This window comes from Rhodamnia argentea, chromosome 4 (genome assembly GCF_020921035.1).
Source record: "Rhodamnia argentea isolate NSW1041297 chromosome 4, ASM2092103v1, whole genome shotgun sequence".
Classification (NCBI taxonomy): domain Eukaryota; kingdom Viridiplantae; phylum Streptophyta; class Magnoliopsida; order Myrtales; family Myrtaceae; genus Rhodamnia; species Rhodamnia argentea.
In genome coordinates this window covers 8993905-9016555 of record NC_063153.1, presented here as the reverse complement: position 1 = coordinate 9016555, position 22651 = coordinate 8993905, and the positions used below count along the sequence as shown (strand labels likewise).

The following is a 22651-nucleotide window of genomic DNA, read 5'->3' as shown; positions in this document are numbered from 1 at the left end:
TAAGATATCGTAGGGCGATTACAAAGAATTTCATTCTCGAATTACTTCCTGACTTCCTTAAATCTTTTGTTTTTTCACGGGGATTTGCATTTGCGGAGCATCTGGCAGAGATGAATGCAAGATGAAATCAAATTGGCTGGAGTGAATACAGATGAGCATAGTTGCACACCAAATTTTGAGTCATCGAAACACCAATATGCTTAAAGACAAGAAATTATGCTTAGCCCTTGAACTGTCAATTAAGAGAAACAGCTGATCTAAGTCTGGCCGGCATTGCGCTGCTATAATCCATGAATCTTAATTCTCTCTCCAACAAAGAAATTATTGTTTCATCAATTTGTCAGGATATAGTCCATTTGGGATTTGATGAAAGTACTACTTACAAAGTTTATTATATAAATCCAGCTTCTGGACAGTCCTACTCGTGTTCTTCTTCTAGGAATCTGTCTCCCCAAAATCTATGAACGGCCTTTCAAGCCTGCACGTCCTTCAGTTTTCATTCCAGAACTCATAGACAACATCCTCTCTCTCTCTCTCTCTCTCTCTCTCTCTCTCTCATATGGTGGACCCAAATGAGAAAATGGCCTCATTATCTGAGACTTTGCCCCTGAAGAGGAATGAGAACATGGGAGACTTCGAAGAAACCAACACTCCGTCAAGTTGTGGGTGCTTCGAGAAGCTGTGCTTCGGATGGAGCACGAAGAGAGACGAGTCCATGGACAGCCTGTTGGCGCATCGACTGGAAGAAACGAGAGAGACTTGGTTCACGCGAAGCATGAAGGAGGTGCAGCATGTCTCGGAGGTTTTGGGAGGGCCAAAGTGGAAGAATTTCATCAGGAGCTCCGGTCCGAGAGGGGTCGGCCAGAAGAGGAAGACCCTGTTTCGCTACGACCCGCGCAGCTACGCGCTTAATTTCGACGACGGGCTCGAGAGAGAAGAAAGCTTGCATCCCAGATTCTGAGATTGAGATAACTGTTTGTGTTGATTCTCTACCATCTTGTGAAAATTCTTTTGGTGCTTGTGCACAGCTTGGTTGATTTTTCGTATCGTGTGGAAAGATTGTTTAAATGAAGATGATGATCAAATGACCGGGAACACAAATTTTGTCATCTTTGGTCAATAAGATGAAGCAGTGGAATGTGCATGTACTTGACCCATTTGAAGCCTATTCTAGGACTAGGAATGAACAATCTTTCCATTTACATGTAGAAGCCAAGTAAATCTTTCCCTTAGTGGGATTTTCGCATCCCAGCTTCCTTGTCATTGCGGTTTTGCCGCCGGCTTTCAAATAATCCCAATGAGTCTTAAGTTTTTATGTTTATATATCTTCAAAAATTCCAGAAATTCGACATTTTAGTTCGAGAAATGTACATGCATACTCTTGTTTTATCGCCCCCAAGCAAACACAAGATGACGGAGTCTGCGTATTCGGCTTGCGCCTTGGATGATAATTTACATATGCTTCATCTTTTTTCTTTTTTTCGAAGGCATCGTCGGTAACTGGGGTGGGACACATTATTAACTTTTGATCAATGATGCGCAAACTCGAAAAATTCGGGTGATTGTTAACCGTCTACATTGTACACGGTTCAAATGGTTCAGAAAAAACTATTACTTCAGTTAATACATTTCCTCAATATAAGTTCTACTTTCCCTCCCTAAGGTGCACCTTCGCGAAGACTGGACAACACAACCCCGGATCGAAGCCAGATTTCAAGCTTACCTAACCAACAAGGATCATCACACATCATGATCCGACGGAAGGTACACTTGCCGATATCTTCATGTCAAATTGTAAGACTCATCATATGTCAATATTCAGGAACCTGCAAGATCCAACTCAGGAACAACCTGAGGAAGACAGTTTCTTCCCTCGAAAACTTATTAAAATACCATGTCCTAGGCATCTAAGTACACATTAAAACTAATGGGTTCTCGCTCCAAAATGCCGCACGACTTTATTTTGTCCGTTGGTTGATACATCAGCCAGCCCAGACAGATTTGTGTAAGCAAAACCAAGCTACATTTGCTTCACAGTGTACACTACAGGAGAAATGACAAACACCTAAGAAGCTATAATCTCTATTATACGTGTATGGAACTAAGCAAAAGCTATCCTACTATAAACCCACAACCCTTCTCTGTACTTATTCACATATATCAATACAATAAACAAAAATTACACCCATCAGCCGATGCAGCGGAATCTGTTCACATAATTTATGAGACAGCAATCTTTATTCCAGGACTTCCAAGTGATGCGGGAATAGTTTCGAATCTGCCCTCTGGATTCACTTTGCGGTTCTCTTACAGAAGCAGAAAGTGGGCAGATTTTTTTCACCTATGTTAGGCTCTTCCTCTATGGAATGAAAAGGAAGTTGCGCTTGATTTGCCACCAACCATATGTGCCGCTGGATCATGAGCACGTGCACGACTCGACAGGAGTTTAGCTTAAGATTTTCCTTCATCTACATGAAGCGGTCGCTGCTATTTTCACCTGCATTACTTCATTTCAAATTTTAGTTGGTGAGAAGCTCTAGAAGAATCAAGTTAATTCACTCACTGGCTTAATTTTCAAATTTTAGTTGGTGAGAAGCTCTAGAAGAATCAAGTTAATTCACTCACTGGCTTAATTTAATTACCTTTTGCGCTTGCTCTTCAATACTGTAGAGGTGGACGGGTTACTGTGCCAGTTCCTCTTCCTCTGGTTGATAAACCAGTTGTTTATCTGCTTTAATTGCAAGCCAGTTTCCTGCACCAACCTTGCCTTGTCCTCCTCCTAGAAGATCATAACAGAGGAAGATGGTGATTTTGAAGTCATCAGACGCAATGAAGAATCATCTTATCACTTGGAAATCTTGAAAGCCAAAACTTACCGTTGGATATGGCCACTTTGAGTGCGATTGCCACCATGATTTCAAAACCGATGTGGTGTCACCAGGAAGTTTTCCTGCTCTTCGCTTACGAAGAATCTCTTCTCGTATATCAATTATCTTTTCCTTATACCCCTACATGAAAAGATAGCAGTTGGTCAATGCCAAAATTTAGGAATGCCTTTCAAAGGTGCTAAAATAACTTCTTACCTGTTTCAATTCATGCTTCAACTCTTGCCTCACACGCTCCATTAATGATCTCTCAGTCTCAGTTGGAATGAGAGGACCAAATCCCAAACTATCTGTACCATCTAAACTTCCATCAAACAAGTTGGCATCGCTATCTACTTGATCATCTTCGTCATCTGACATTGTTGCCCCAGTACCTTCACCAGGAGAAACACCTGCCCATGCAGTACAAGGAGATAAAATGTGAAGTAGTTGTTAAGTTTCATAATTGAGGTGAGAACATGCAGGTATCATGCAGTGTGTACATTCAGTGGCTTCAAGGTATGAGCAAGCAGGGTGCATCAGCCTTCTTGGGTTATACTTACTTCCACCACAAAAAATATTTTTCATTTGATTCTCCATTTTATTTATAGTTTTCACCAAACAGCCAAAATATGGATTTAAGGCTCAACTTATGCTCAGCGTTCTCTCCCATGAGAAAACTGCAAAATCTGTACTCCGTTACAATGATTGCTACCAAAGTATCTATTGATTACAACTCAGTATTAGAGGTATAGGTTTCTTGATCAGCAAGGAAAGAGAGAACATACAGTGGCAGGGAAGGTTGCAACTTGACAATCCAGTGAGAACTTAAGCAAGATTAGAAAGGAATCACAAACATCACCTGTCAAACTTTGCAGGGATTGCTCAATCTCCCAGCATGCCATTACAGCTTCCATGGCATGGACACGGACATGTTGCTGCAGTTGTTCTTTAAAAGAGCAAAGCAAGAGGACATAATGTGTCTGTCACGTCAAGAAAGGAAAATTTAAGTTATGGCCTGCTGAGTATAGACGCATTTGTCTGGCCAATTTCTAATCTTATAGTTGACAATCATTGCAAGCAGCAGTAAAGATCTCAGACAATCAACATGTGTTTTCTCCATCCTTTGATGAAAGTGCACAGAACATGTGTTGCTTAGAAGGCAACTCATGATGCATGGACGCTACTAGACATTTTCTCACTTAAACGTACAGCACGTGTATGAATCAAAGCAAAAACTCCTGAAAGAGGGAAAACATAACAACATGAAAGCATATAATCATGTAGTGAAAGGTGATTTCAATTTAAGAAGCATCAGGGAAGTTGAGAAGTCATCTTTCAACTTCACTTGATTAAGTTCAAGATATTTTGTTCTTCAACACCTTAGAATAACCCCGGCCTGGGGCAAAATCCGCTAGTAGAATGTGGAAATCCCATTCATTTTGGCAACCAACAACTCTGCAAAACTTCCCACCGTTGAAGGTCAAGATGAAGATGCCATCCAAAAAAGTATGTTTCCTCTATTCTTGCATTGGTTCTACTACTTAACAAACCAGAACCTTCCCCATTTGTATCCCCAGCAATACAAGTAAATCAAGCAGTAAAAGCAGTTTAATGCTTCGGCATGCGAACAAAACATGAACCAGCAGCCACTACAACCCCCAGTGTTGCATTCCTGATACCAAAACCATCCCAATAACCAACAGATTTGGCAAGCAATTACAATAACAATACAAAGATATGAGAAGGAAAGGTAACATAGATAAGAAGATTAGCCTGTAACAATCCGAAACTAGGTTGACTTGAGCTCCGAAGAGATAAGAAGACGAGAGAAAATTCTTTTCTACGGCTCAGGTAGAGAAATTGACTAAATAGGCACATTAATAACTAATCACGGAAGCGGATGAAAATGAGAACTCAGAAATTACGCAGAGTACTAACCATGCAGATAGAAGTTTTCTAAATGAAACCAGGACAGGTTGAAACAGTTACATGTTGTAATGGATAAAAGTTTGAGCAGTTCTTCCTCAGCTGTCTTTGCCTCGGAAACCATCCGAGAAACTTTGAAGAATAAACAGAAGTACTCTTAACAAGTTGTAGACATAAGAAAGAAGCCTCAATAATTCGTAGAGCTAAAGTCATTTTGTTTGCGCTCAAACTCATCTCAATTTCTTCCCGTATCTATTTGACTAATATAATGATAAATCTGTGCTTGGATGCTCTCCCTAGTGCGTCTGCATCTCACTAGTTTTAGAAAAGTATCCCTTCTAAGAGGAGAACAAGACATGAAATCCTTCGTATGTATGCTGACCTAAACTCGAATTCAAGAATCCGCTGAAAGCAAAAGAAGACGAAGAAAACCAAACAAAGAACAGTTTCCATTTTCCACTGAACTTTTTTTGCGTGACCACTAATCTTCTTGTTGGATTCTTAAAAGTTCTTATTGAGCCTCTGCTTCATATTGGCTATATACTAATTTCCATTCACACGAACACTTGAGATCTAGAGGCTCTACACCAGGTCAGGAAATGAAGCTGCAAAAACCATGTCAAAGTTTCTGAACAAAAGAACATGGCAATTTCATAGTTCTGAACCAGTAAAGTGGAGCATGTAAGTGTAGTCTCATTCTTCCAACTTAGTTTCTTGCAAGAACCACACAATCACTGCCCGATTTGGTTTGGCTGAAGTTACGCGCAAAGACGCTGTCTTTTCTTATTGTCCCCAATAAAGTAATCCATCAGAAGCAGCAAACCACCACGAAAATCTGCCGGATAAATCTCAGAATCAAAAGGCCGTATGCTTCAAGTTCCCATAGTAATCTTTGGGCGATTCCAGGTCCCAATTCTCGAAGATCAGGCCAAGACCATTTCATATCAGAAAGTCAACCCCACTCAACAAGCAACCTTCGAACATTTGTTGCATGCTCAAGAGTGGATTAAATTTGCACCACTCTGTAGGCAGAAGTATTTCTTGTTTCTCTTTCATCCCAATTCGTGTATATAGTAGTAAATTTCGAATCAAAACACGAAAAATGCAGAGCATACAGATAGTACTGCAATTTCACTTCGCAATTCCCAGTATCACCACAAACCTTAACGGCGATGACAACAAACACCGCTGAATTCAACCAAAATCCGGCAGACAAGATCAGACACATGGACAACGTTCAGGAACACGCACAGAGAGAGAGAGAGAGAGAGAGAGAGAGAGAGAGTGGTGAATATACCATGAACTGATCAAGCTCTTTATCATCCCCAACCAATCCTTGACTCATCGCGGAGTACTTAGCCACCACATGCTGCGACTGAGCCAGCTGAGCGTCGATCCTCGGCAACTGGTCAACCGGCGTGGCAATCCTCAGGCAAGCCACGTGAGCAGACAGCAGCTGTTCATACAACGGGTGCGCCAATATCTCCGCCTTGTTCTTCGCATTCTCCCAATTACTCTCCACGGCAGCGCCACCCCCGGCGTCGCCCTTGCTCACGCTCTCCTTCAAATCCGCCGACTCGATGATCGAGTCCGCGTCGATGACCTCGCTGTGGTTGCGCTGCAGGAGGGAGGAGTGCTGCCGAGACAGCCACTGGTGGTGGCCCGTCGCCGCCGCGGCGGAGGCGGGGGTGGACGGCGGCTGCGACGACGCGGCGGAGTCGGAGGAGGTGTGGAGGTTGAGGAAGCTGTTGCTGCTCGCGGCAGCCGCCGCGGCCGCTGCCGCGTCGGAGCGGAGGAGGGCGGTGTTGAGCCAGCTGGGAGCGGCGGCGTGGAGCTGGTGGTGGACGGAGGAGGCGGCGGAGGATTCCGGCAGGTGCTGCTGCTGCTGCGTCGGCTGGGGCGCCTGCTGCTGGTCGGCGGCGAAGTGGTGCAGCGAGGAGAGGTCTTGGTGGGAGAGGTGGTTGTGGAAGGCCATGCGTGAGAGAGGAGAGCTGACGAAATCTGTTGCTGATGTTGATGACGACGCTTATCTCGTGTTCATACTTTCGCTTTTAGAGAGAGAAAGGGGAGAGAGAAGAGAGAGAGAGAGAGCTCTCTTCGAGTTGCAGAGAACGACTTACTACAAATGAAGCGAACAAGAGAGTTGTTAGAGAGAGGGAGGTGGTTTTGAATGGCGGTTTTCCGGCGACAGAATGGTCGGGAAACAGCTCCGTCCGTCCAATGACGAAATATCTCTTTTTTTTTTCCTCCTTTTCGTCCGGGTTAATTAGCGAGTATTATAATACGCAATTATTACCGTCGTCATCGCTGTTAGTGACGTCATCCTATGTTGTATTAGGACAGTACAGGTCAACCCCCCGGGAGGTCTTTCCACATGCATCCCAGGAGTTCTCGTTTCTTATTTAGCTGGTAATTAAGACAATTGACGCACGGTCAAAAAGTAAGCATTCTCTCTTTTTTTTTTTTTGTAATCTTTTTGGTAATTGAATGTAAGAATAAACAATATTCATAATAGCTGTCGTGAGGATCTCTTGAATTTTGATAAATATGGTATTTCAGAATAATAAAAAAATTAAAAAAAAATTAAGCATGCTAAATCAATATTCTAAGTGAATTAAAGCGTGCATTGCCAAAATTTTGCATTATATATATAGATGAAAAAAGGGTTGAAATATTACAAAACAATTTGTATATGTTGTACATGTCCGCAAATTTATACATGTGTTTCATGTGTTTCGCGTTAAATAAAAACGGTGTCGGTTTCCTGATATAATAAGGTGTAAAGGCTCTGGTATTGTGTTACCTCGACTAGTTAGGATTTGTTTATTCCCGAAGTCTTTAGTTATAAACTAATTTCTTGATTTTAACACTCTACATGCATTTATGAGCAGGTGGCCGTTGAAGTGATTACGAACACAGTGTAGTTTTGATTTATTTATTTTTTTGTGCTGTCTTTCTTACATTTGAGCTCATAAAATTCATGAAAGCAAAAAAGTCTCGATTCTATAAAAGTAATCCGATTCTAGTCGATGTATCTAAACTTGTGTTCGCTCCATCTCAATCCATTAAATTTGTTAAATCACAAGCTATTCGCCTCCTAAAAAATCCAATTTAAAAAAAAAAAAGGACAAATATCTTAGAATTAAAGGCCCACCACGAGGATGTAACTTTAAACGTTTTTTGGTGCTAGATAGATCGATCAAAGCACCAAAACTCAGTCGCACGTGACACGACACACGTGCCTCCCTTTCGGCCTTTTTCACCACACACTGACAAAAAGTTGTGGGTAGCATCATCATGCACGCGTAAAGTTCTTATTTCCATTTTTTTTTTTTGCGAATACATATATATATATATATATATATATATATATATATATAAAATCAGTTAAATCTTTTATTGAATGAGGAGGAGAAGAAGAGTACATCGTCGTATCTAGGAAACTCTTTTCTACGTATGATTGGGGAACACCCCCTAGAACCTTGGAGCGTGTCCTCCACGTCATCCAGCTGTTTTTATACGCCAGCCCAAAAAAGAAAAAGAAGAAAAATTAGGACAAATGCTGAGGGTAAATTTCAAGACGAAAATCAGAAATTCTACGCATTCATCGAGTTGAAACTCATACCGGCTCCTAGGGATTCCGCTTACCTTTCTATATGGGTCGCGGAATAAGGTGGAAATCCCGACAAATTCGCTATCAATATTTCATTGGTATGCACGATTCCGTGAGCACCGGAAGAGTAACGAGCAAAGCGTAGATAACCCAATACTCCCGATACCTTACGATTTCTATATGGGTCGCGGAATAAGGTGGAAATCCCGACAAATTCGCTATTAATATTTCGCTGGTATGCACGATTCCGTGAGCACCACAAGAGTAACGAGCAAAGCGTAGATAACCCAATACTCCCGATACCTTACGATTTGGATGACGCCGCAGTGTGCGCGTCTCCAACAATCTTTGTCGATGACCAAATGGCACGAAGAGGACGAAAATATCTAAGATAAGCCAGTAGAATCAAGAGATTCCACGACCTTTTACACTGATTTTTTTGTGTAAGTTTAAAGAATTTGAAAAGTTGACAATGTAATAATATAACAATGTAATTTCAACCATAATTATTATGAATAACAAAAAAAAATATATAGCAATCATGATAGATCTATCTTTGATTTTATGCGTAGCATTCAACCATTATACTGTTATATTAGTAGGGCCTTATGTTCAATCAATTACACAATAGCTAATCCGTTTCGTGATTAGGAGATTTTTTTTTGGGGGGGAGGACACGACAATAACTGAGAGGACCAATCGAGAACCCGGCGAATAATTAACGTCCGCTGCTCCTATCGCTCCGCCACTCACGGGGCGACGATCGGCCCGACGCGTGTAAGTCGCAGGCGGCTTGGGACCGCTCCGGTGGGGGGACCGCAGCCCGGAAGCACGCGTCCGGGGAGGGGTGGGTTGGGGTGGGGAGACGGCGAATCCGGGCCGTACATGTGGATTCGGGACGGGGCAGTGGGGACCACCTGGGATTGTGGTTTTTTTTTTTGGTTTTTTGAAAAAAATAGTCTTTTTGACTTTCTCTGACAGCCGCCGGCTTAACATCAATGCAAGTTGGGGCAAGAGGTGGTCCTGAAAGGGAGGGTGGGGCCCAGCGGCAAAGATAAGGGGCCGAGTGGGACCCGCGCGTGTTTTTTTCGTAGTTTGTACTGCTTTTTGGTGTTTATGGCGCTGAAAAGACCAAAACGCCCCCGACGGTCCCCCCTCCCCACTCTTCCTCTCTTTCTTCTCTTTCTTAATTGGATTTTTCTACGATTTTGAACTCTATTTTCTTTCACAGAATTAGGATGAGACCCGTGTTATGCACGGTAGCGATGATCGGTATCTGATCCGGTCTGATCTCACTTTGGAGTTGAGAATCGAATCAGGAGGACCGGTTCATAATTTCATGGATTGAGAACCGGACCAACCAGTATTGAGATTGGTCCAATCTGATTCCTAAATGATCCAATTATTGGATCGGTCACATTTTTTTTGTGATTTATGTTTAAATTTTTTTCGTTAAAATATTTATCAAATCATTTCTTGTTAATTATATCGTGTTGTCGCTAAACCTAGAAGACGTACTAAATATTCTAAGCATCGTAGGTTTAGGCTTAGATTTATTTTTCCGATTGATTTTTTTTTTTTTGTAATTTTTCCCATGCCGCATCCACAAAACACGTAATAGTGTTATAAGATGGTAATTATCTCAAATTCGGGTAAAATCTTTATATGAAAAAACTCCAGAAAAAGATACCAAGTGCCCTCATTTTCTCAAATAGGGGTATGAAATAAACTTTATTTCAAATAATAGCCTCAAGTGCCCTAATTGTGTCAAAGGATGGCCTGAAGTGCCTTGATTGTATCAAATGAGGGCCTAAAGTGCATATTGTTTCAACAAGAGCATAAAGTGACTATATTAGTATAAAAAAAAAAGGCTTGAGTCATTTTAGCTAGGGACATTTTGGTCATTTACGATTTTATTTTATTTTTCCATTTTTCTATTTTTGAAGAAATTTTGAAAAAAAAAATTTAACAAAAGGAAGATTTGGCCAACTGGCCGGCTGTGTTCTTGTTTTTTTATTTTATTTTTTGTTTTTGTTTTTTGTTTTAATTTAATTTAATAAACAATTAGATTAACTTTATATTTTTACGAAAATACTCTCGACCGCCGGAAAATTTGACCAACCGGCCGGCGATAAGGCCAGCCCCTTATTTGAAACAACTACAACCACTTCATGCTCTCCTTTAACATAATCAAGGCACTTCAGGCCCTTATTTAAAATAAGGTTCCTAAACCATAATTCATTCATTTGACAATAAGAATTATAATTGGGTACGACCAACGCATTCTCTTGTCTCGATGAAGTCACGGTAATGAGATGTCATTAGAAATGTTTCCCACACTAACGGAGTCGCGATTTAGTATTTTTTTTCTTTTCTTCAATCGACTAAAGGTTAAGAAAAACACTAATAGCAACAACAACAAAAAAATGAAAATGTCAAAACCATTGACTCACATTCTCTCAAGTAATTATATACCGTGCATTAGGGCTGAGCATAATAGACCGACCAAACTGGGAATCGTTTGGGCTGGACCAAACCCACCGATTCGGTTTGGTTCTCGATTCTATTAAATTGGAACCGGTTGCGATTGGTCCGGTTCCAAGTTCCAAGGAAAACAAGGCAGATTTTTTTTAAAAAAAAATCTAAATATAAATCTAAGCCTAAACCCAAGTTGCTTAAGATGTTTAATATGTCTTTTGGATTTAATATTAAAAATTGCTGATGTAACCAATTCTTAATAACTTTTCAATATTTTTGATTTTTTATTTAATTTTTTTTCTTTTTTTCGAGCTAGCGGCCAACCGGAGGACGAAGAAGAAGAGAAAAAAATGAAAGAAAAATAAAAAATAAAAAAATAGAAAATATTAAAATAATATCAAGAACTGGCCACATCAGCTTCGGCCGCGCCACATCATTGATTTTCGGCTAGACAAATACAAAATGTTTTAGACTAAATTGACACGATTACAATAGGTATATGACTTTTTTGATAATTTTCCCCATGACACGTGCAACGATGAGGTGATCTTTAATTAGCTTATCTAATAGTCATCTATTAAGAGCACAATTGATGTCAATGCTAATGCAAAGTCAGCTTTGGCCGTGCCACATCATTGATTTTCGGCCGGACAAATGCAAAAGGTTTATGACTGAATTAGCACAATTGCAATAGATATATAACTTTTATGGTAATTTTCCCCACGGCACATGCACCGACGAAGTGATCTTCAAATAGCTTATCTAATAGACATCTATTCAAAGCACAAATGATGTCAATGCTAATGCAGAGTTCTCTCAAATGATCTCGAGACCATCTAATTTTCAGATAATGTAACACAATCAACCAAATTATAAATTTGGGACTGGACCTAAAGTTTATGATTTTTTTCGAGAAAAAAAAAAGCTCGGGTTAGATTTGGAATTGGACTTAAAGTTGAGCTTTTTGTTTGAGCTAAAAAAAAAGTTCGAGATACCTTTGAGATTGAAAGTAAAGTTGATTTTTTTTTTTTTTTCGGAGAACTGTCGCGACCTTCTAAAAAAAATAGACAAGTTAATTTTCGGGCTAATGGATTATCAGGTTAATTAATTAACTAACCTAACTCGGACTCTCCCAAGTCCATACCAAATCGCAACTTAAGGTTCAAATAATTAACATGCAATGTGATTTGAATTTGGAGTCGCCACTAATCATTTTCGGTAGGTTGATTAGAAACCTAAATAAAATAGCGGGAGAAAACTATCTTATTTCCGCGAACCGGAGATTTTGAATTCGGGGATTTGGTTACGTCAGATTTCTCTAACGCCCTTTCGGTACCATTTTCATGAAAAATATTTGATTTGGCAATTTTGATGAATTTTACTTGAAATTCAAAAATGCAATTTTTTGGTTTTTTCTCTTCTTTTTTATGAGAATGTAAAACATTGAACTTTGTGCGATATACACCATGGATGATTTAGAAAGAAAGAAAACGCAGCCAAGCACGAGTATTTACGAAAATAAATTAACATGTAATAATGCTAAAATTTGGAACACGTGGCATGTCTAAAATAAACAAACAAATGTTCAAACCAAACGATTACATTTTTATAGATCAAGATGGAAAGGATTACCTTCTATTACACAAAATCTTACTCACATACACGTTATAGTTCCCTTCAAGATCTCGGAGTTGGAAGAACGCGGCTGTCGTCGAAAATGGCAAGCAATGGCGTTGTTGGGTTGCGAGAGGGCGAAATATGTGTCGGGACTCGTCGAAGATGATGCTCGACTAAAACTCTTTTCTTCACTCTCGAATTTTCTCTTCTGATTTTTCTCAAGAACTCTCTTTTTCCTCTCTAAAAATTCCTCTCAAAAACTCTCTCAAAACTCTCTCAATTCTCTTCCACTCCCCCCTCTAATTTTCTCTCTAAAATTCCTCTCAAGAGCTCTCTAAATTCTCTATCACAAAAAAAATTCCCCTCCTCAATTCTCAAGAACTCTCCCTCTTTTATAGCCAAATTTCTCCATCCTCTTTTTACCATCTTCCCTTCTCCATCTTCTCTTCTTCATCTTCTTTTCACCACCTTCCCTTCATCATCTTCCCTTCTTCACTTGCCCTTCATCATCTTCCCTTCTTCACTTGCCCTTCATCACCTTCCCTTCTTCATCTTCTCTTCATCACCTTCCCTTCATCATCTTCCCTTCTCCATATCCCCTTCTCTTGGTATTTGCAATACAGTCCTCGAGGTTCTAAGTATTTGCAATACAGTCCTTGAGAAAATATTTCTTTCAAGTCCAAATATTCTTGCTACATTTTTCACCCCATGTCAAGTCCAGATGCCCGTTAAATTAAGCTCAAATGTTCTGCAACTCCAATTATATGACAATGCAATGTATGCTAACAAATAAATATGTGAGATGATTTTTATAATTTTTATGCAAAAAAAATAGATTAGTCAAAATTTAGGCGTCAACAGCTGCCCCTCTTTGAGTGGAGGCTCGTAGAGGTTCCGCTCAAAGACAAAATTGAATCCTAAATTTTGACAGTGCAAATTATGGATGAACTTTTTGGCGGGAGTTTTAATCCCATTTTTATGAAGTGATGCATGATATGCAAGATCGTAAATAACATGTGTCATAATTTCCCTTTTTCATGTTAGAGAAATCTGCACATGGATCGCATACAAGAATACCTGTTTTATCAAATTTCTCGTAAGCTAATGGTTCTCTTAATTTCCAAGCTTCTTTTTGCAAATGCAAGGATTTTAAGGTATTTGGCCTATCTCTTATCAGAGACTTCTCCCTAATGCAAGACATCGCAAGATATGTGTGTCGTTTGAGATCACAAGAGCTACGTCGTTGTGAGTCGAAAGAAGTGAAATCAAGTTCACAAGAGCTACGTCGTTGTGAGTTGATTAAATGTTGAAATCGCCAGTGCATATGTCTTCACGATTCGACAAAGGGGAAACAAAATCATAAGAGCTACGTCATTATGATTTGGTTTGGATCAAAACCATGGGTGCTTATGTCTTCATGATTTGATAAAGGAGCCGAAAATCATAAGAGCTATGTCATTATGAGTCGACTAAAGGTCAAGATCACCGGTGCATACGTCTTCGTGATTCGAGACCGAAATCATAAGAGCTACGTCGTTATGATTTGATAAGATGTCAAGATCGCCGAGTGCATATGTCTTCACGACTGACGAAGAAGAGGCATATTGCCCGAATTGAACAATATTTGATAGGAGCACCATCGAATGGAATCGATAAGTACAAAAGGGGCATATTGCCTCGAATTGAATCATAACAACTATCATCGAAGAGTTGTTAATTTGAAAAGGGGTTCAGAAAACTTACCCGGGTTCTCCAAACGATTAATCAAGGAACGAAATGATTGCTCGTATCGTACACGGTAGGCATTTGCCAAAAAACTTGCTCATTCAATAATCCTTGGATGAATTTCGAGACCTTGGGAGGGAACTCGAACATCGGGAATGTATTACCTATCATAGAATGTCAGAGGTAACACACACAAACATATTCAACAATGAGTATAATGCAATCACTCATACTATGGTTCATGCATAACCATTCTGTCAAGTTTGCATTACCAATTCTGTCCAGGGAGGTTCTCACATTACAAATACCTCGAATGTGAGCTGAATGGGGGGACTTCAATCCGAAATGGCTTTCACTCACTCTCAAGAAAAGCTATTTATCCTGTTTGCGGGATTCAAAAGAAATCACTCAATCTTTCCATCATCACATTCGATAAGGATCCAAGTAATCTCGCAATTGATACGACCGAGCCGATCTGGAGGTCTTGATTAGGACCGTAATGAGGGCTAGGTCAAAGGTTTACAAATGGGACTCTCGTTGAGTCAAAGCTGCTGAAATGAATTTCTTCATCATCTGCTCCGGATTTACAAGTCAAGAACCCCGCAAAAATGAGAGAGAAATAATCTTGCTCGAACCTCTTCGAGTGATGCTTAAAATCATTTAACTCTATGTTAACTCAAGTGCCCTAATCGGAAGAGACTTTGGAGGGTTATAACGTAGGCTAGGATTGGGGACCGAGGAACGAAAAGGCTCGTTTTGGCTCAGAAATTAAATGAGAAGGGGCTCGACGTTGGTGATCATCGTCGACTAGTCACCGATCTTGGTCTTACGGAAATGTCTTGAGAAAGAATACCATCATTGAATGAGGGATGGTAGATTTCTACTGAAAATTGCACTTTGCAAACCGATTTCTTGGGGAGTCTTCTTCACAACAAGTGTCTGTCAAGGATTTGCAAGAGACACAATGCAAACATGTACATGGAATTTACAACTTAACATGCAAAAATGTACATTCAAAATTCAGAAGTACTTTACAAATGAATGTGCATTGGCCTTACTTTTGGTAGGCACTTTGCTTTTCCTATGCTTGAAATTTTCGTATGAGATCGGCCTTTGCTTTTCTTACTCCCGACTCTCATTTTTCTTTTTTTCTTCTTTTTTTTTTCGAGAAGAGATTTCTTTTCCTTTTTCTTTGAGAGCTCTTCGACATCTCTTTATTTTGCTTTTTTTTGTTTTTTTTTGTTTTGTTTTTTTTTTTTTTCTTTCTTCTTTTTTTCGAGAGCGGGCCCTTCTCCTTTAAGCCGAGTTTGCCTCTCCCTTTTTTTACAATCCCATGATTTTGAACCAGGAATTACAACAAACATAAACATTTACAAAGAAAAATTATGTAAACATAAAAATCTAGCATACAAGAAATGAGTCCATTCGGGAATTCTCTCGTTGACCCGACCATCTCCAATTCTAATCCTTTGGAAAATGCTATCTTCGTCTTTGGAATGAGCAAATGATCACCAACAGGGGTTTAAGAAATGAATTTGCGGGCTCAAGTGGGCTATGCAAAGAATGAGGTGTATAGGATAGAGAAATGAATGCTCTTCATCATCCTAAGGCACTTGAATTAAAATTCGAGTATAAATGCAAAGAAACACCCGAAGATTAATGTTAGTCCCAGCAAGAAAATTTCTAACCATTTACCTCGTGTTGTTCTTTGGAATTAACTCGTCTGGACCCCGATGTGGGGTGGTTCTTGACAGGGGTAAAGAAATGAAACCACCGCTCAAAAGGGGTAATCAATGGATCACCCGTAGTGTTTGGGATAGAGAACTGAATGCCTCTGTCATTTCGGCTATCGTACCTTTCGCGAGAAAACTCTTTACCTCGGGGAATGCGGAATTTAGCCATCGTTCAACTCTCCCGAAAAAATGGGACGTGTTTGGGAAAGGATTGCCTTTCATCATCCCGCCCTGCCCCATTCCATACATTCGATGTATCTTATGTAGTTCATGTTCCTTATTCAGAGTTGGTAAATTAAACATGAGGAACAATCATGCGCAAACTATGCAATGTATGAGTGTTTTTGAGCATCTAAAATGCAGCAACTTTTTATCTTGGTGGACAGAATTCGCAAGCACATAAGAAACTTCTTAGGGGCGTGGATTATGAGTTGCCCCCGCTCATGCAAATAAGTTGCAAAACTTCATTATCTGGTTCGAGACATGAGATTGTCAAAGGCTCCAGGAATTTCTTATTTCATTAATTTTTCGGGGAGAATGGATACTTCCCTATCTGGAAAGGCAGTGACCCCTGTAAAAATCAAAAGGGAAAGCGTCAATGTATGTCCTCATGTTCTAAACGAGTTGAAACGATACCGCTTTACCCTTGTACGAATTTCTTGTGAACTTTGAATTGAAAAGATCAACTCATCCGGATCGGATTGTATGTCCGGGATGTTATCTTTCCGGGTTACAGAACCATCCGGGCCAAAACTTGGCCGTATCACCATTCAATCCAGGGGGCCACGGGGCTGGCTTGAGGGATTGGGACTACGGGCGGCGTGCTCGAGCTCACGCCCGTGATGATCACATCCTCTACCGGCATTGTCGGATAGGGAGTAGCTTCCGGGGCTTTACCGAAGTTGTCCGTAGGAAGAACTAGAGCAGGAAGCGGCGGGCTCGCGACGGATGATTGAAGTTTGGCGGTGAAGGTGGCCATCATTTCTTCCATCTTTCGGGACATCATCCCTTCAAAGCGCTCGGTCAAGGAGCCAAGTTTCTCGTCTAGGGCAAGACCGACGATAGCGTTGATGTCGGCCATCCTCTTTGCGGCAGATCGAGTAATGTGTAGAGGATCCGTGACAAATTACCTGCACATAGTAACAAACCAATATGAGTACAGTCAGCAAGAATAGCGAGCCGGCCCATGACATCCCTCTAGACTCAAACGAACAAAGTGATTATGACCAAAGGATTGAAACATGTAATTTTCAGTTTGTCCGCTTTTACGAAAAAAATTCGTATTAATTCGTACGTTGATCAAAATATGTCCAAATTTTACGAGCTTATAGTTGAGAAGGTGATGAACAACTTTTATGTTGGCCAATCAGACTAGAAATGCACGGATCAAATCAGTTTAATGTGTCTTTCCAAAAAAATCACGTTCAGAAAACTGTTATAACCGCATGTTGTTGAAAAAACGAAGGGCCATCTTAAATTATGAATTTAATTCTGAAATTTTGCAAGATATTAGTTGAAACATAGGTCTACAACTTTCGTGTTTGGCACTTACTCGAAGCTCGATCGTAGAATTTAGTAAAAATCGCACAACAGGAATAAGCCAAATCAGAATTGAGGACAACCGATGAAATTGTAAAAGCTACGGAAGCAAAGTGCGAAATTGGAAATAAGACAATGAAACTTCTAAACAATCAACCTAAACCATGGACCGGCCCAAAATAAAAATGAGATAACAGGGTACAAGAGACAAGAAATTACCTCTCATACGAAGAAAATGTCAATCACAAAGACATGCGCATGAATCGTGAGTTTAAATCTTATTCTATCTATCTAAAAGGCTTTTGCAAAGTGAAATGATGAACGAAACGACATGTCGCAGCCTCGCGCGCAATCATCATGACTAGTCGCAGCCTCGCGTACAATAGTCATGACTAGTCGGGTTCAATCACTTCGGCTTGGGTCGGTCGACAAGGGCAATTCTCATGCATCGTAGCCTCACGTGCATAAGAACGACCCTTGAGCCATTTTTTGAAAAAAATTTCGGGATCCAGATGGGATAACCTTTAGCGAAGCCTTACCGCCAAGGTTAAAGGACCATCTAAATACCATCTTAAAACTATTAGTATGACCCAGGTTCGGTCACGGGTTGTGTGCGGTGTAGTGCAAAGACGATAGATCATGCACAACAATTAAAAGCAAACACTGCTTCAATGATTCAAAAGTTAAATCACAATTCCAATTCACCAAGCCCGCAAAACAAAGGGTTAGCCAATCACTCTTTCCCTTATAACTCCCAATCTGCAAAAACATTTAACACCTAAGAATGAGAATTCAACCAAAGTTTGCCAAATCAAGTGATTCCTTTTTCATGAAATTATCCGGCCTAAGTCCTCTTAAAGTCCCCAGTGGAGTCGCCAAGTCGTCGCGACCTTCTAAAAAAAATAGACAAGTTAATTTTCGGGCTAATGGATTATCAGGTTAATTAATTAACTAACCTAACTCGGACTCTCCCAAGTCCATACCAAATCGCAACTTAAGGTTCAAATAATTAACATGCAATGTGATTTGAATTTGGAGTCGCCACTAATCATTTTCGGTAGGTTGATTAGAAACCTAAATAAAATAGCGGGAGAAAACTATCTTATTTCCGCGAACCGGAGATTTTGAATTCGGGGATTTGGTTACGTCAGATTTCTCTAACGCCCTTTCGGTACCATTTTCATGAAAAATATTTGATTTGGCAATTTTGATGAATTTTACTTGAAATTCAAAGATGCAATTTTTTGGTTTTTTCTCTTCTTTTTTATGAGAATGTAAAACATTGAACTTTGTGCGATATACACCATGGATGATTTAGAAAGAAAGAAAACGCAGCCAAGCACGAGTATTTACGAAAATAAATTAACATGTAATAATGCTAAAATTTGGAACACGTGGCATGTCTAAAATAAACAAACAAATGTTCAAACCAAACGATTACATTTTTATAGATCAAGATGGAAAGGATTACCTTCTATTACACAAAATCTTACTCACATACACGTTATAGTTCCCTTCAAGATCTCGGAGTTGGAAGAACGCGTTTGTCGTCGAAAATGGCAAGCAATGGCGTTGTTGGGTTGCGAGAGGGCGAAATATGTGTCGGGACTCGTCGAAGATGATGCTCGACTAAAACTCTTTCTTCACTCTCGAATTTTCTCTTCGATTTTTCTCAAGAACTCTCTTTTTCCTCTCTAAAAATTCCTCTCAAAAACTCTCTCAAAACTCTCTCAATTCTCTTCCACCCCCCTCTAATTTTCTCTCTAAAATTCCTCTCAAGAGCTCTCTAAATTCTCTATCACAAAAAAATTCCCCTCCTCAATTCTCAAGAACTCTCCCTCTTTTATAGCCAAATTTCTCCATCCTCTTTTACCATCTTCCCTTCTCCATCTTCTCTTCTTCATCTTCTTTTCACCACCTTCCCTTCATCATCTTCCCTTCTTCACTTGCCCTTCATCATCTTCCCTTCTTCACTTGCCCTTCATCACCTTCCCTTCTTCATCTTCTCTTCATCACCTTCCCTTCATCATCTTCCCTTCTCCATATCCCCTTCTCTTGGTATTTGCAATACGATCCCCGAGGTTCTAAGTATTTGCAATACAGTCCTTGAGAAAATATTTCTTTCAAGTCCAAATATTCTTGCTACATTTTTCACCCCATGTCAAGTCCAGATGCCCGTTAAATTAAGCTCAAATGTTCTCACGGTCAATTATATGACAATGCAATGTATGCTAACAAATAAATATGTGAGATGATTTTTATAATTTTTATGCAAAAAAAATAGATTAGTCAAAATTTAGGCGTCAACAAGAACTAGCCCCCATATATATATATATATATATATATATATATATATATATATATATATATATATATATATATATATATATCCTATGAATAAATCAATTGATGCTACGAGATTCGCTATCCAATGCGGGGAACGCAAATGATGATCCCAAGAGATTTTGCTTCCTTTGGTAACGGAGACAGAACTTTCCATTCTTTGTGGATGTCTCCAAAACCAGACAATAATTTATGTTAAAAACTGAAAAAGAAGAAACAACCGAGACAAGAACGAGAGAGAGAGAGAGAGAGAGAGCTGTGCCTGCAGACAACCAAAATAATTATTTAATTAAGTCGGGATTTTTATTAATTTAAGATAAATCCCAAGAATAATTAAAATTCGATGAAGCATATTCTACTCCGAAACGGTCGCCTTAACGTCTAGGTTGCTGACAAGAATTGCATTGAAAGAGTACACGCTCTGGTCCCTCTCAAGTTAAAATTATATACCCGCGCACGAAAATTTTTTCAATATAAAGAACAATTCCTGTCCTTCTCAAGTAATTTTGTACATTGATTTTCCCAATTGCCGAACCGATGGTTTTGTAGATACGGATGTGGTCCATTGACGGGAGGATTGTCCCATCAATCCTAAACATATTGTGCGAATGTCAGTTCGGTCTTAAATTTAACAGTTTCGCAAGATCGAGTCCTGAACATTTTTCAGAAAATTTCAACATAATTCTTTCGTTTAATTTTCGTCCGATCGGCGGAGCGCCACGTAAGACGGCCATCGATTGATTGGACCTCCACATTAGGGACTCTGGTGAGAACTAGCCGAGAGGACTGATTGGACATTTTTCTCGCCCATTGATGAAGTTCAATCGGACAATTTTATACGGTCGGATTAATGTGTGAAGCGGGCATCGTGATAACGGTCATATGTATAGTAATAGCGGGTCGACCCGACACGAGCATTTATATGATTGGAAAATGTAGGTAGGGGTAGGACTTTGCGTGTAAAACGGAGGCGAGGAACATAATTTGACTACGACTTAGAGCACGGGTCGAAAAAATTTAATCGAGACAAGACCGGTCCGGCCCCGCGACACATCAAATCCTATTATTAATTACGAATTGGACCTCCACAAATGATAAAATTGGGACGAATGGCACGCAACGAGGACCATTGACTTTTAGACCCGTTTGACCGAAGCGAATTGGTTCTCACATGAATCACAATTCATATTTGTGGGCCTTTGTTACTAACTTATTAGGAACAATTTCCCTATTCGATTAATTTTTGATTATATGTTGTTGGTACTGTTTCAAGAAAAGAAAAAGATGCGAGTGTGGTGTTTGATCTTTTTCGGAATCGAAATGGGTTGGGAGAGTGCCTGTTCGCCGAACGTCAAACACTCTTCTCCGTTCGACCTATTTCGTTAATTTCGAATGTGTCACTTGATTATTTTTTGTTGGAACAATGACAACGTGTATTCGAATTATGTCGGTGCTCTATGCACGAATTGCTCGGCAAGAATTGCAAATATAATCAAGTATAGTGAATATGAATATAGAATAATCTCTCGTCCATTATCAAACTCATTTGAAGTTACTCATTTGACTAAATCCATGAACATCGTGTGTCACTCTAAATCCATTGTGTATCACGACCCACTATGGTTCAAGTTGATTTTTATCATATTTCAAAATCGGAAAATCTATGTTTTATGTTTGATATTAAGATGAAATTTAGTTAACCACACGAGAAGGAGAGGGGAAGATTGTCCAAAAGTCTTAACCCTATTATATGAATACCATTTCAGTTCTAAACATTTTAATTGTGCTAATTTTTTTGGTCATATTTAATTATGTTAATTTTATCATAAATCTTTTGATGATTTGTCAAAATTTAGTCATTCCGACTAATTCTGGCGGGAAATCGCCAACGTAACGGTCTAATCGGCGCTAACCATCCGACATGGTACAACCGACGTTGACATAGATAACTATTGCAATTTATATTTTTCAATTTATGAATTTTATTTTCCCTTTTGCCCTCGTGAGGATCGCCCTTGCCGGCCTCAAGCGAGGGATGACCGACAAAGCTAGGGCAATCCTCGCCATGGGGTGACGAGGGCGAACCTTGCCTAAAGTGGGCGACCTTCGCTAGACATCAAAGAGGCTCGATAGAAACGAATTGAAAGGTTTACGATTAAATTAATCGTCGAATAAAAAGTTCAATGCCTTTTTGGACAACTTTCGGAGAAGGAGAGTGCCGCCCACGCGAGGTGGAAGAGAGTGGGAGTGGACTATTTCACCACGTTAATAAGAATAATAATATCGAATTTAAAACAAACATAAACAATCGGGCAAAAAACGGGGGACCCCAAAAAAAAAAAAAAAAAGTTGGTGAGGGATGATGAGGGGACACTTGTCGAGTTCGAAGGCCTTAAGAATCCGCTGAAACCGGGTCTAAGGTTTCGTGGAGCGTCCGCTACTTCTATCTGTCCCCGGTGGGCCCAGCCCCCACCTCCCTTTCCGACGTGCGATCTGCGCCGAGCTGTCGACCGCTGACCAATCGCAGTCCGGGCCCACCCCTAATTCCCCCCCGTTCTTTGGACGGTTGTGATGGCCCCCAACACGTTTTAACACGAGCCGACAATGCATAGGATGGATGCCCCCCCCCCAATTCGGTACACCTTTCTCTTAGTTAGTTGATAGAGATTAGATTAATTAACAAAACACTAATCAACTAATTTGATTTCCATTGATACGATAATGATGCATTGTTTAGCAAAGGTTGATGAGGGTGATTTGCATTATACGAGTGGCGTTTGTCTTAATGCTTGGCGGGTGGGTTTGGAGGG

General features: G+C 40.0%; 2 protein-coding genes across 4 annotated transcripts; one reads left to right on the top strand and one right to left on the bottom strand.

The window, feature by feature from the left end:
• The first annotated feature begins 580 nt into the window (after positions 1 to 580).
• LOC115753735 lies at positions 581 to 961 on the top strand. The gene has a single exon (XM_030692498.1). It carries the CDS (start codon positions 581 to 583, stop codon positions 959 to 961), a length of 381 nt encoding a protein of 126 aa, XP_030548358.1.
• A 974-nt stretch (positions 962 to 1935) lies between these two features.
• LOC115753720 (homeobox protein knotted-1-like 3) lies at positions 1936 to 6952 on the bottom strand. 3 transcript variants are annotated; one of them, XM_030692482.2, is made up of 6 exons: positions 6091 to 6952; positions 3727 to 3847; positions 3084 to 3277; positions 2877 to 3008; positions 2612 to 2779; positions 1936 to 2547 (listed from the first exon to the last, which is right to left on the bottom strand). In XM_030692482.2, the coding sequence occupies exons 1-5, from the start codon at positions 6766 to 6768 to the stop codon at positions 2639 to 2641; spliced, it is 1266 nt and encodes a 421-aa protein (XP_030548342.1). In that variant the 5' UTR covers positions 6769 to 6952; the 3' UTR covers positions 1936 to 2547; positions 2612 to 2638. The 3 variants fall into 3 exon arrangements, with proteins under 3 accessions (XP_030548342.1, XP_030548341.1, XP_030548340.1); XM_030692481.2 differs by having other exon boundaries at positions 1936 to 2497; positions 2643 to 2779; positions 6091 to 6951; XM_030692480.2 differs by having other exon boundaries at positions 1936 to 2505; positions 2643 to 2779; positions 6091 to 6949.
• Between the last annotated feature and the right edge of the window lie 15699 nt (positions 6953 to 22651).

What these genes read in the sequence shown, in the direction of transcription:
- LOC115753735 (XM_030692498.1), top strand. Translation starts at nt 581, where the DNA reads ATGGCCTCATTATCTGAGACTTTGCCCCTGAAGAGGAATGAGAACATG.
- LOC115753720 (XM_030692480.2), bottom strand. Translation starts at nt 6,768, where the DNA reads ATGGCCTTCCACAACCACCTCTCCCACCAAGACCTCTCCTCGCTGCAC. An exon ending in CAAAGTGGCCATATCCAACG is followed by an intron (nt 2,780 to 2,876) that starts GTAAGTTTTGGC and finishes ATGATCTTCTAG; the next exon opens with GAGGAGGACAAGGCAAGGTT. An exon ending in TTGAAGAGCAAGCGCAAAAG is followed by an intron (nt 2,506 to 2,642) that starts GTAATTAAATTA and finishes TTTGAAATGAAG; the next exon opens with TAATGCAGGTGAAAATAGCA.